We start from the raw sequence: 12,438 nt of genomic DNA on the forward strand, positions 1-12,438 counted from the left end.
AATGATCAATCACATGTTTTCGAAGGATGTACCTTGATCGAAATTATAAATCTTTGCTCTTTGGTACCCTCCTTGTGTATTTAGATATATATAATTATTGGGCAAGCTCCGAAGAAGTGGTGTATGTTTCTATCTCATTACAATCCGTTGGGCCAACGAATCGGTTTTCTCTTCCCCCACAAACACTTGCCCCACAAAAAAAACTCGTCGTTCTGTGGACCTTTTTTTGATCGATCACATGATCGACCTAATTCTATCATTGCACAACGTTAGACACAATATCTCTGTACATGCCAGTTAACTTGTTGTTATTATTTATTAATATTTATTATTGTTTCCTCCTCCAATCATTCAACTTCATTCTTGCTATGAGTAGTCCAACTCTATTCTTTCTGGCAATGATCACGCCTACTACAACTATTAGAGCGAGTCCAATTACTGATGCAACGACTACTACTGGTATGAACCATTTCCTATCATTGGAATTACCTCCACAGTCTGTCACAGCCTTGTTGATCACCAATAATGATGCAAAGTTTGGATCGATCACTGCACTTTGATTGAATGATGGTACACTCAATGATGTTACTACGAACAATGTTGTTACATTGTTGTTGTCAGTGTCCATTCCCAGACCGGCCATTGCGGGGTCGGTCGGATCGACCACAGACACCTTGCTATATGACAGGCGACCATCGACAAGCAGACGATCAGAGTAGAACGCACGAAGCATGCCAGTGCCCTGGTAGATCTCCATCAAACGCAATGAGTTCTTGGTGTTGGTCGTTGTGCTGGTGACCTTGGATGATGACACCACTCCACCGCATGTCACTTGCTGACCCGATGCAGATTGGAATAGTACCTCGAGATAGTTGTTCATCGATGCGAATGGCCACTTGGACAGCGTTACTCTGTACTTGATCGAGTTCTTTGGTGCTTGGAAGTGATCGCCCTCGAAGTTATACATCTCATTGTCGTCAAACACTGTCATCTCGACAATGATCTCAAAGCCAGGCACACCCTTGAGTGATGTGTTGTACACATGGATCGTGTTGCCACCGGACACAGTGTAGTTGACCCAGTTCCAGATTGTGTTGGTCATGTTGACGTACTTGATCACTTGGTTGTCTGGGGCATTTGGATTGATCTCACGGATACCTGCAAGGCTGATGTTGAACTCTACATTCCTGGCCTTGGATCCCAACTCGATGGATGGAGTGTTCTCCTTGGGCTGGGGAACGTCGACCTCCAGCGAAGGGTCGAGAGTGATTGAACAATCCTTGCCTGTGAAGCCATCATCACACTGACAGTCGCCCAGCACACACTTTCCATGCTGACATGGGCTTGCACATTGTTCAATGTTGGCACTATAGATGAACTTGGACTTGGTCACAGATTGACCATCAATCACAACAGTCACTGGCATGGATATAGTATCATTGGACTCGGCAACAGAGAGTAGTCTACGGACTGCGTTTTGGAATGTGTCTTGGGAGGCAGGATCGGCATCGGATATAAATCGACAAGTTATCTCTGTGCACTCAGTGTTGACAGTTGGCAAAGTACATGGAATGGTACCTATCATCACGGATACTTTGGAGCCAAAGTTGGAGCCAGTGATGGTTACAGCACCCGAGCGTCCTTTGAGTGTGGAGCTAACAGTATCAATTGAAGGTGATTGATACATCAATGACTGTGCAACCATTGAGTTGAATACAACCAATGCTCCACCACTACCAGGTGGTGAGTTACATGTTATAGTGTAGGGTGTGAATGATGTATCCAACATTGTAGGATTGGTACATGGCACTCCATTCACAGTAATATCCAGCACAGACTCATTGGCAAATGACTTGGGTGCAATATACCATCCAGTAACAGTCATCACACCTCCAGCGGTTGGTGGTGGTGAGATCGACTCAATCTTTGGTCCTAAGAATTGATCAAGTGAGTATTTGATTGATTGTTTATTTGAGAGAGATCGAGTGGTACTTACTCAACAGAATTGGGATTGGGATTGATGGAAGACCATCAAGTCCATTGGTGACGATCATTTGACCAGAGCGAGAATTGATTGGGAGGGTGGCGCGGAAGTTGGAATAGGTCCAGACACCCAGTACTTGTAGAGGACTTGGTACAATGCCATGTATGTATGTTGGTACTGAGCTGGGAGTATCCTGGTATAAATACTTTCCTGTTACAGTGATGGTAGCAATGGCATCACCTGTAATAGTTGTATTTGTTGTAACTTTGTTGATATAGGGTGCTGGATAGGTATAGTTGAATGGTGTCATATTGGAGTATGATGACATCTTAATCACTACTGTACTGACATAATTCATCAAGGTGATATTGAGTAGATTGGCATTGATTATAGTTAGAGTCACAGGTACACCATTCACACTCAAAGTTATCGAAGTTGATCCTTCAACCAACTGATGTCCAATCAACATCCAATCCTGTACATTGGGATCATTCGATACATTTGGTTTAACAAACTTGATGAATGGTTCTGGGATAGTTCCATCAAAGTAAGGTTAGTATAAAGCTGTATTGATTGTTTGATATACTTACTCCATTGTCTGTTATCTGAGTAGAGTGCCGTGGAGCTTGGAGTAGTGTCTCTGATCACAAATGATCCATTTCCAGTCATTAATGGATTGATTGAGAATATCAAAGTAGTTGCGGTAAAGGTTAAATCTGTTGCTATACCAGCACCAACTTTGACTTCCAACGATTTGGAATACAGGTCAAAGTACCATCCCTTTACAGTGATGGCTGTCAATCCTTGTTGGACATCAGATATTTGGAACTCTATTGGCATATTATTAATAATCATGATTGATTGATTGATCGATTGATCGTTCGATACATACTCATGATGTTGACCACGGCATCTGGGTTGGTGAATTGATTCATGTACTCCTCTTTGGTGATTGAGATGGTCAGGTTGATAAAGTCTTGGCTCACTGATGATGGTGCACATGATATCATGGTCTGATCAACTAGATACTTAACATCAACACAGTTGATTGGAGGGGGTGGTGATTCTTGGTTGACATTCGAGATACGATTTCCATTGCTCAAAGTGATGGTACTTGGATAACTTGCATTACCAAGGAATGATCCAGTTATAGTGATACGACCACCAATATATGGTATATTAATCGGATTGACTAATTCAGTATAAATATACTTTGATATTTCAAATGTTGAAGGATTTGATAATTGACCATTAACATTCACTTTGATTGTAATTGAATCTGTTGTCCATTTCTGTCTGATCTCACATGATACTGAAGTGTCTGTAACTGATTGAATAACACATTGCATTCCAACCACTGTTGTTTGTCCTGTAACAAAGTTACTACCTGTTATATACAGTACACTACCATCCATACCACTATTACTAATAATTGGTGGAGCAGCTATTATTCCAAAATAATTAATAAAGTTGATTCATAATAATAATATTTCCACAACTTACCAAGTACGAATGAGGTCATAAATAGACCAATAAATAGTAGAAATATTAATTTCATATTATTATTATTATTTGTAGTAATAAGATTGATTGATTGAAGAACAATAAAAATTAATAGATAATGGATTGATCAATGAGTGATCATTGATTTTTAGATTGTATGGAATAGAGACCAAATCAATTGTAAGATGTATGTATTGTCATAGCCTCATTGTCAACAAACACATAAATGAATCATAAATGTTGTGTGTGTATGTTGTGAATTATGTGTGTGTTTGTATTTGTTTGTGTCAATCAACCATGATTGGAGTGTGTTTGATTTTAACTGTATCCAACAGACACCCACATGCGGATGGGGCTTTAGGCCCACGCAGGGTCCTCCGCAATTATGAACTGCAACTTGATTGATGGGTGATGCAATGGAACACACAATAATAATTATTTATTATTATTACTATTACCTCCTCATCTCCTTTAACCTGATGGATGCCATCATCAGTCTGAGTCTGTTCCTCTTGATTACCATGAGAATGGATAGTACTATGATGACTGCTCCAATGACTGACGCAACAACGATCACTGGTATCAACCATGGTCTATCATTGGATGAACTACCTCCACAACTACCTGTTGGGGGTTTGTTGTTGTCCACAACCAATAATGATGAATAGTTTGGATCGACCACTGCACTGTCAGAGAAATGTGGAACACTGATTGCGGCCAGGACGTAAGACGTGTTGGATGTCGCTGCGTTGTTGATGTCCACAAATGCAGGGTCAGATTGATTGACTTGAGACACCTGGCTGTATGTGAGTCGACCATCAACCAGCAGACGATCAGAGAAGAATGCCCGCAGTACTCCAGCACCTTGATAGATCTCCATCAGACGCACTGAGTTCTGGGTGTTGGTCGATGTGCTGCTGCCAGCAACATTGTTGGATTGATCACTACCATCGCATGGCTTGTTCTGTACAGCTGATGTCGCTGTGGACTGGAATAGTACCTGGAGGTAGTTGTTGTTGCCTGTGAATGGCCACTTGGACAACGTGATCTTGTACTTGATTGAGTTCTTTGATACTTGGAACACATCGCCCTCAAAGTCATACTGTTGATCGGTCGCGAATACTGTCATCTCTGCCATGATCGTGAATCCAACAACACCACTCAATGATGAGTTGTATAAGTTGTGCGTGTTATTGGCTGCGTCCACGGTGGTGTTGATCAAGTTCCAGACTGTGTCGCGCATGTTGATATACTTGATGATCTCATCAGTTGAGCTGATCTCGCGTATTCCTGCTATGATGATGTCGAATGCTACATCTTGAGCCTTTGATCCCAGCACGATGGTTGTCGAGTTCTTGCTTGGCTGAGGCACATCGACTGGTGTCGAGGCGTCCAACTTGAGTGTACAGTTGACTCCAGTGTAGCCAAGGTCACACTGGCACACGCCATTCACACATGTACCATGTTCACAAGGGTTGCTACAGTTGACTGGACTGGCACTGTATATGAACTTGGACTTGGTGACTGATTGGCCGTCGATCGTAACGGTCACTGGCAAAGATGTGTCGTTGAGGTTGGGGATGGGTGCAAGGTTGTTGCTAGCTACTCTTATGGGCGAGACTGGACTGCCACGGGACTTTAGCAAACATATGATCTGTGTGTTGGCTGGGTTCACAGATGGGCTGATACAGGATGTGTTGCCGATGGTCACGAAGATATTGACGTTGGCAAAGTTTGTACCTGTGATGGTTACTGTGCCAGACTGGCCGAGGATGGTCGATGTCACAGTGTCAATGGTTGGAGGCTGGTATACAACGGGGAATGCGACGCCCAAGTTGCCGTTGAAGATGGCTACTGACTTGTTTCCACTTCCAAATGGTGCCACACAAGTGATTGTGTAAGGATCGAATGAAGTTCCAATCATTGTTGGGTTGTGGCATTGTCTTCCAGCGATCTTAATATCCAACACAACCTCATTATCAAATGATAAAGGTGATAAATAATATCCTGTGATTGTTATCAAGCCTCCAGGAGTTGGTGGTGATGTGATGCGAGTGACATTGGGGTCTAGAGTTCGGGGTGGGGATGGGCGGAGTCAGTATGGGATCGTTCCAATCACTCGGTCAGTCATACATACTAATGGTAACCTTGAAAGAGGAATGTTGTCCACCGATGGATACGGTTAAGTTTCCAGAGCGAGCACTCTTTGGAAGTAATGTCCGGAGGAAGGTGTAGTTGCCTGGAACAATGGATGATAGAGGGATAATGCCTCCTATAGTAGGTGCCATATCAGTTACATCGTCTTGATTCAAGTATTTGCCAAAGATTGAGATTGTGAGTGCGTTGTCGATAGACTCAATGGTGGTGGTGTTGATCCTAGGTGCAGGATATGTCCAATTGAATGTTGTATAATGTCCAGTGTAGCCGGATACGTTGAACACTACTGTGCCAACAAATTTTGGAAGTATTACATCGAATGGATTGACCGATCCAGTTGAAGAAATCACCAACAGATTATTGATTGCCACTGATGCCGATGTCACTCCATCAAGCATTTGAGTTCCAAGGAATAAATGATCAGGTAATGTTGAATTAACGCCTTCGACAAACTTTAGTGATCTGAATACAGGGTCTTTGGATTGATTGTGATGATGAGTTAGTTATTAAGTGATTGAATGCATGAGTGAGGTGATGATCATACCCCAATAGAGTGGTGGAGGTTTCTGGACTTGTGCTTGAGTGTTGAGTGCCTTCATGGTGAAGGAGCCATTACCAGTCATGTTGATGGGTATGAAGAATGAACATTGTGTATCTGATATACATGTAATGTCATTGGTACTTCCACTTCCAATCGTAACTTCAAATCCAAGATTATAATAAAGGTAAAAGTATAATCCAGTGAGGAGTATCTTGTCATTATCTTGATCAATGTTGGTCACAGTAAACACTATTTGATTGATTGATTGTATTGGTGAGTGATCATGTCCAACAGACAATCAATCAATAATAAGACATACATTTGGTGGAAACTGAGATTGAGTTTGCGAATTGATTGATGCCAGGCTGGATGACCGTCACTCCAAGTATATCCTCGTGATCGATGGACGCTGGCGTACATTCAATCTTGGTCTGATCGATGATGTAGTTGATGTTACTACATGTTGTGTTGACACCCGATAATGGATTGGCCAGGAGGACTGTGCTTGGAGTGCTGGCACTGCCAAGGAATGATCCAGTGATAGTGATCTTTCCACCAGAGTATGGTATGTTGACTGGGCTAACAGTGTCGGGGTAGGTGTACTTGAATGGTGTGGCAAAGGTGTATGGACTGGACAATTGATTGGTGACGTTGACCTGCATCACCATTGAGCTGAGCCATGGTTGTTGGAGCTTCACAGTGAAATAGGTTGATGAGGAGAAAAACAAAGAGTTGTATCTTATTCCATATATATTGACATCCTTTGCAAAGTTTGTACCCATAATTGTAAGTATTTGACTTGTACCCAAAAGAACATTTGATATTGTTGGTTGTTGACCTAAAATAAAAATATTTATATTAAAAATATTAATAAAAGTTGTTTGATCATGTGAGTATGTGAGTGTGTGATCGATCAATCACATACCTTGGACACGTGATGTCAATGTTCCTAGGAACATAATGACCATTATCATATAAATGTTACACTTTGTAATCATGATTGTGAGTTGTGATTGATTGGTTGAATGATTATGTACAAATAAAGTAATAGTAGTATGATTGAATGAATGAACGAGGTAGGTGGTGTTTGCTGGTATTCCTCTTTGTCTTGTAACAAAATCAATCACCTGTACAAGATAAACTCTATCAAATCAACAGGTAATTCACAACCTCCAGCCCATCAAAGGCGGGATGGTCCAAAAAAAACATAGAGGACGGTGGCCCAAAATAAACAGTTTTGATGGACTTTCAGATCCACCAAGGTTACATTCACGAATACAGAAAGAAGAGTGTAAGTGGATTACCAGCCAGGTGCGGTATTGGACATTTCTTATTTGATTCCAACCAATATTAATTAACAAGAAAGATGATTGTCATTGTGTCGGACTGATCAAGAGATTGGTATCTCCTGTATAAGTTTATTATTATCCTATCCTTGTATGTATGTATTAATTGATGATGACGAATGTTGTTGTGTAAATGTACATGCCACCATTCCATGCCACGCCAAACCATGCCACGCCAAACCATGCCACGCCAAGCCACGCCACAATGTCATGGATGAATGATGTGGACCAAGGCTAATGTATTATTAATATTTGTTAGAGTGCCTCCAATATGCTTAGAAGATTGGAGATACCGAATAGATATCCACCGTCCACTGGCAATGAGAATGAGTTGTCGTCGTCGTTGTTGTTGTCGCCATTGTCCACGGTTGGAGTATATTGTGACAGTCGAGAGGAATAAGGTTTCAAATGCTCGGGATATGCCAATGTATGTGCAAAGTCTATCAGACGAATATCACACTTTGCTTCCAACATATTATCGCCCTCGTATATCAATAATAATGAGCTTGATCTAAACTTGAACTCGGGCTAAAGGTATGTTAGTTCGTTGTCTCCACTCTGGATTCATTCCAATAAATCAATCATACATTATGTTCAAAGTATTCCTTGAAGTATTTAAGCTTCTGGATGATGAGGGACATGGCATCAGTCCTTCTCTCTTGTCCATTGTGGAAGAAGTCGTGGAGTGTTGTCCTGATGGTGACCTCATTCAGGAACCTTCCTTGTTCCTTGGAGAACTTCTCAAACTCTGCCTTGGTCGCATTGTATTTCTGTTTGTTTGATTGATTGACGACGAGTTAGTCGGTATACACATTGAATGTCGTGATTGGTGGAAGACCAACAACATACCTGGAATCCACAGAGACAGAAGCCAAGTCGTGGTGCTGTTATGTATTTAGAGGCCAGGTATGAACTGACTTCGTGTGGCTGTATCGAACATCTTCTGACTTGCAGTCGATCAAGTGACTCACATGATGTAGATGATGTTATGGATGTTGACTGTGATGATGATGGTGATGGTGAGGCAGTAGGTGATGTAGTTGTTGTAATTGTTGTCGTTGTTGTGTCTGATGATAATGATGCATCGGCAGTGATATCTGAGGGCTTTGGGAATAACTTGTCGAGGTCCATATCACGATGTGTCAGACCAAGCTTAATGTCCATGATGCATGGCTTGACATAGTCGCAGGTCAGATCCTCCAGGATGATGTAGTCCTTCTGCGACACGTGGTGCACTCCAAAGAACTTTGGTATCAACTTATGTATGGCATCATTACTACTCCTCTGTTGGAGCATCTCATAGAATCCACGTTCACGCTTTGTCGCCTCCTTATACACTCTACCATTCTCCTTTGCCTTTACAAATGGTGTTGAGCCTGCCACCACATTAAACTTCTCTCCATTCAATACATCATTCAACATTGTTTCTGTTGTTGTACCATTATTATTACTACTACTACTATTATGTTGTTCACTCATTCTTATATTGTTGTTTGTTTGAATATGTATGTTTGTATTATTACTTCTATTTATATATATCTCTTTCTTTATTTATTATTATACAACTATTGATGACAATGTACACATGTTATTTATAAGTATATATATATATGATGATGTCTATTCTATCTTTGTCACGCTATGTGCTGCGATGCATTCGTCTATCTCTCTCGAGTTAATGAAAGTCAAGACCCCAACTCGGACTGGGATGCAGCTCAAGCACACTCCCACCTTGTTTTGTTTGTTCACAACAACATTTTTAATTAAAAAAAACAAGTTGTGATCGGTTTGCGACCTCCGACACGACACACGACCCCAAAGTCGGCAATGCATATGCAAAGCGTGTGGATCTTTGAAAGGGAGGGAAGGGTGGATGGAGTTTAATTAATTAATACTACTTATTATTTACAGTTATTTCGATTACAGCACCATCCTGATTGATTAGATAACAATGTGATGGATAGTTCTCTAGATTGGATACTTGTTTGTTGTCAACTTGATAGTTGTTGTTGTTGGAGTTGGAGGTGGATGATGAGCCTATTGTTGTTGATTTCTTTGTGATTATATTGGTTGATATCAAACGACATCCCATTCCAACCTTTTGGAATACTACCCTGGACCGATGCTTCATACCCCATACTTCCAGGTATCCACGTCTACCAATGTAGATCACTAGATATGTGCGGTATGTTACTGTCTGTTTGGTCATCATCTTGGCTGGAATGAAGTCTGCCAGTGTTGGTGTGTCATTGTCTTGCTCATCACCATCTTCGTCGTCGCCGTCCTCATCGTCTTGGACTCTTGATGTAATCCATCCACATTGACAATCACGATATCCTTTCCATGCCTTGATCACCATGCTGTTGACAATGTCCACCAGTAGTACACGTCCAAGGTTATCAGTTGTGGCTGCAAATCGACCAGATGGATCCAACATTATGCTCTTCAGTTCTCTCTTGTGATCAATGATCGACCAGCGTATCTGAAGCAATGATGGATTCTCAATCTTGGGCTCCACTGGCTTGGGCGTTGATGACTCGGTCGAGGTGCTGCTGCTGCTTCCCCACCAGTTCTTGGCGAATGAGTAGACTGCATTTGTAAGCTTGGCAGCCACAGACGACACAAGTGCCACGGCCACTGTGAATGATCGACCAGCGTCGTCTGAGGGATAGTAGTAGGAGATGATGGGGTCGCGACCCGCGGCGACCAGACGAGCCATTGGATACTCGGTCGAGCCGTAAGGGAGAGCTCGGAAGGGTGAGCCCAGGAAAGGTCCGGCGAATGTCAGGTCGTTGGCACAGTCCACGGCGCCCAAGTGCCACTTGCGGAAGTCGAGTCGTGTGGGGATCTGTGCGGCCGAGTCACCGCGCTGAACGTGTTGGTAACACACAGACAACACCGATGCCAGACTCTGTCCTGACATTGATGCCACGACATTACCTGGATAGAGCAGTGTGACCTCTTGCATTGCAAATCGTTCATGTCCAACTGGTAGTGTTGGTGTTAGCTTGATCTTTATCTTTAGTACAGGTGCGCGATGGAAAAGTTGAGAGAGCAATAGGTTGCCAAACTAAGTGCGATTGAGTGAGAGTGTGACAGTGGAGTGCAGGAAGGAGTTAGATTGTGTCGCTGGACGATTGGCAAAGGTGTCCACATACCTGAGAGAAGACTCGTAGATGACCAGATGTGTATCCAACCGCGATCACATAGTCCAGTGGTGTGTTGGGCAGAGGGAACAGTGCGATCTGTGTGATCCTATCACTGTTTGATCAAGTATGTTAGACTCGGTCCTCGGGTGACATTAAGTGAGTGGACTTACATTTGACCTGATTGATGATCGAGTGTGATGGATGTCCTCCATTCACCTTGTATGTTACGCTTTAGTACGATGGCTAGACCAGTGCCGACACCTCCTGATCCACCTCCACCAATAACCATTAATGAACCGTCTGCAGAGATTGTGAAGGCAAGATTATCAAGCCAAGACGTTGTTTGCTTGCCAGTGGTAGGAGTTTGAGGTGATGGAGTTGTAAACGTTGGTGAAGGTTCATTCTTTGACGAAGCTGACGATGATGAATGCATTGAAGGTGACTCCTCCCCATCCATTGGACTATCAGTTGCATCTTCATAATCTTGTTGTTCGTCCTCATCCTCATCGTCCTCATCATTCACATCTTCATCATGTTGTTCTATATCGCTTGTATCTTCTATATCACTACTTGTTATCTTCTTCTTCTTTGAATGTGTCTGTGTCTGTGTCTGGGTCTGTGATTGTGTCTGTGTATGTATATTTGATTGTGTAATGTTTACATCACTCTCATTGGGTTCATCCAATGAATCAATATTATTCAATACTATTTGTATTGTTGATATATCTAGTATACCTCTTTCCTCCATATCTCTTTATCTCTTTATCTCTAATTATATCTCTAAATCACAAGAAAGTGGAAATTGGAAAAAGGATGAAGTGAAATGAGAAGTGACTCGATGATTCTTGCACAACCCCTAAGTGTCTTGACTCACAACCCACCACTCTCATCTTCACCTCTTCATCTTCACCTTGATCAACTTCATTCATTCATTCATTCTACAACTTAAATCTTCTTCAATCAATCATATATAAAGTTAAAACAAACATGGATAATCATTGTCAAGGTAAGTTTGATGTTTGTGATGATACTCACTTCACATGCTAACTAAGATATATCTTTAGACTTTGCATTTCATTGGGACCCTTCAAAGGTCATTGATAGGACTACATACGCTGGGTCAGGCCAATCACCAGTGGTGTTTAGTAATGATAAGTTGACTGTGACCAGACATGAGAGATTGAGAGGTGATGATTTCCCATCGATCAGAGTGCTCTCTGATATATCTATCCAGGAGCGTGCCGCCATTCAATCAACAACCCAGATCAATTCATTGCGTTGGGAGCTACGCATTCTCAATGATCATGGCTTCTGTGAGATAGGTGTCTACTGTCCACACACCAAGACCAGTCACTTCCTCAGACCAACAAAGAATGAGTTGCAATCAGATCTTCCAGGTAAGTTGTCAGGCACACACGTGATCACAGTTGGATGGCATACTAATGGATACAAACAAACAATCAAACATAGAGTTCAAGTTTAATAAGAGAGAGTTTGGACATGTCTTTGGAAAGGACGATGTTGTTGGCGTGAGAGTGGACTTGCGCAGGATTGAAAGTGGAGCACAGGTGATGGACTTGTATTTTTACATTGATGGCAAGGTCGTTGGCGAGTCCTTCAAGGACATCGACATGTCCCACATCTTCTATCCAATGGCAGCCGTCAATGATCAAGACGACTCGATCGAGATTGTCCATCGCTGAATGATATGATTGCCATAAATCATCGTCATCATCTTCATCATCATATGCTAGCATT

At 42.1% G+C, this 12,438-nt stretch overlaps 6 protein-coding genes across 6 annotated transcripts; 1 reads left to right on the forward strand and 5 right to left on the reverse strand.

Annotated features, from left to right (window-relative positions):
* Positions 1-328: 328 nt before the first annotated feature.
* On the reverse strand, positions 329-2,994 carry SAMD00019534_082370 (hypothetical protein; the record flags this gene model as incomplete). The annotated part of the gene is made up of 5 exons (XM_012896697.1): positions 329-1,932; positions 1,997-2,130; positions 2,191-2,512; positions 2,575-2,814; positions 2,877-2,994. The coding sequence occupies 5 exons, from the start codon at positions 2,992-2,994 to the stop codon at positions 329-331; spliced, it is 2,418 nt and encodes an 805-aa protein (XP_012752151.1).
* Positions 2,995-3,941: 947 nt separating this feature from the next.
* On the reverse strand, positions 3,942-7,159 carry SAMD00019534_082380 (hypothetical protein; the record flags this gene model as incomplete). The annotated part of the gene is made up of 5 exons (XM_012896698.1): positions 3,942-5,554; positions 5,625-6,119; positions 6,189-6,434; positions 6,505-7,023; positions 7,111-7,159. 5 exons carry the CDS (start codon positions 7,157-7,159, stop codon positions 3,942-3,944), a joined length of 2,922 nt encoding a protein of 973 aa, XP_012752152.1.
* A 627-nt stretch (positions 7,160-7,786) lies between these two features.
* Positions 7,787-9,010, reverse strand: SAMD00019534_082390 (hypothetical protein; the record flags this gene model as incomplete). The annotated part of the gene is made up of 3 exons (XM_012896699.1): positions 7,787-8,059; positions 8,119-8,301; positions 8,381-9,010. The coding sequence occupies 3 exons, from the start codon at positions 9,008-9,010 to the stop codon at positions 7,787-7,789; spliced, it is 1,086 nt and encodes a 361-aa protein (XP_012752153.1).
* A 418-nt stretch (positions 9,011-9,428) lies between these two features.
* Positions 9,429-11,428, reverse strand: SAMD00019534_082400 (hypothetical protein; the record flags this gene model as incomplete). Its single annotated transcript, XM_012896700.1, has 3 exons — positions 9,429-10,601; positions 10,690-10,792; positions 10,851-11,428. Coding segments are annotated over 3 exons (1,854 nt in total), but the record flags the coding sequence as incomplete, so codon positions are not given.
* Positions 11,429-11,667: 239 nt separating this feature from the next.
* On the forward strand, positions 11,668-12,383 carry SAMD00019534_082410 (hypothetical protein; the record flags this gene model as incomplete). The annotated part of the gene is made up of 3 exons (XM_012896701.1): positions 11,668-11,686; positions 11,745-12,077; positions 12,151-12,383. 3 exons carry the CDS (start codon positions 11,668-11,670, stop codon positions 12,381-12,383), a joined length of 585 nt encoding a protein of 194 aa, XP_012752155.1.
* SAMD00019534_082420 (hypothetical protein) lies at positions 12,068-12,437 on the reverse strand (the record flags this gene model as incomplete). The annotated part of the gene is made up of 2 exons (XM_012896702.1): positions 12,068-12,077; positions 12,151-12,437. Coding segments are annotated over 2 exons (297 nt in total), but the record flags the coding sequence as incomplete, so codon positions are not given.
* Position 12,438: the final 1 nt, after the last annotated feature.

This window comes from Acytostelium subglobosum (assembly GCF_000787575.1).
Source record: "Acytostelium subglobosum LB1 DNA, scaffold: scaffold17, whole genome shotgun sequence".
Taxonomy (NCBI): domain Eukaryota; phylum Evosea; class Eumycetozoa; order Acytosteliales; family Acytosteliaceae; genus Acytostelium; species Acytostelium subglobosum.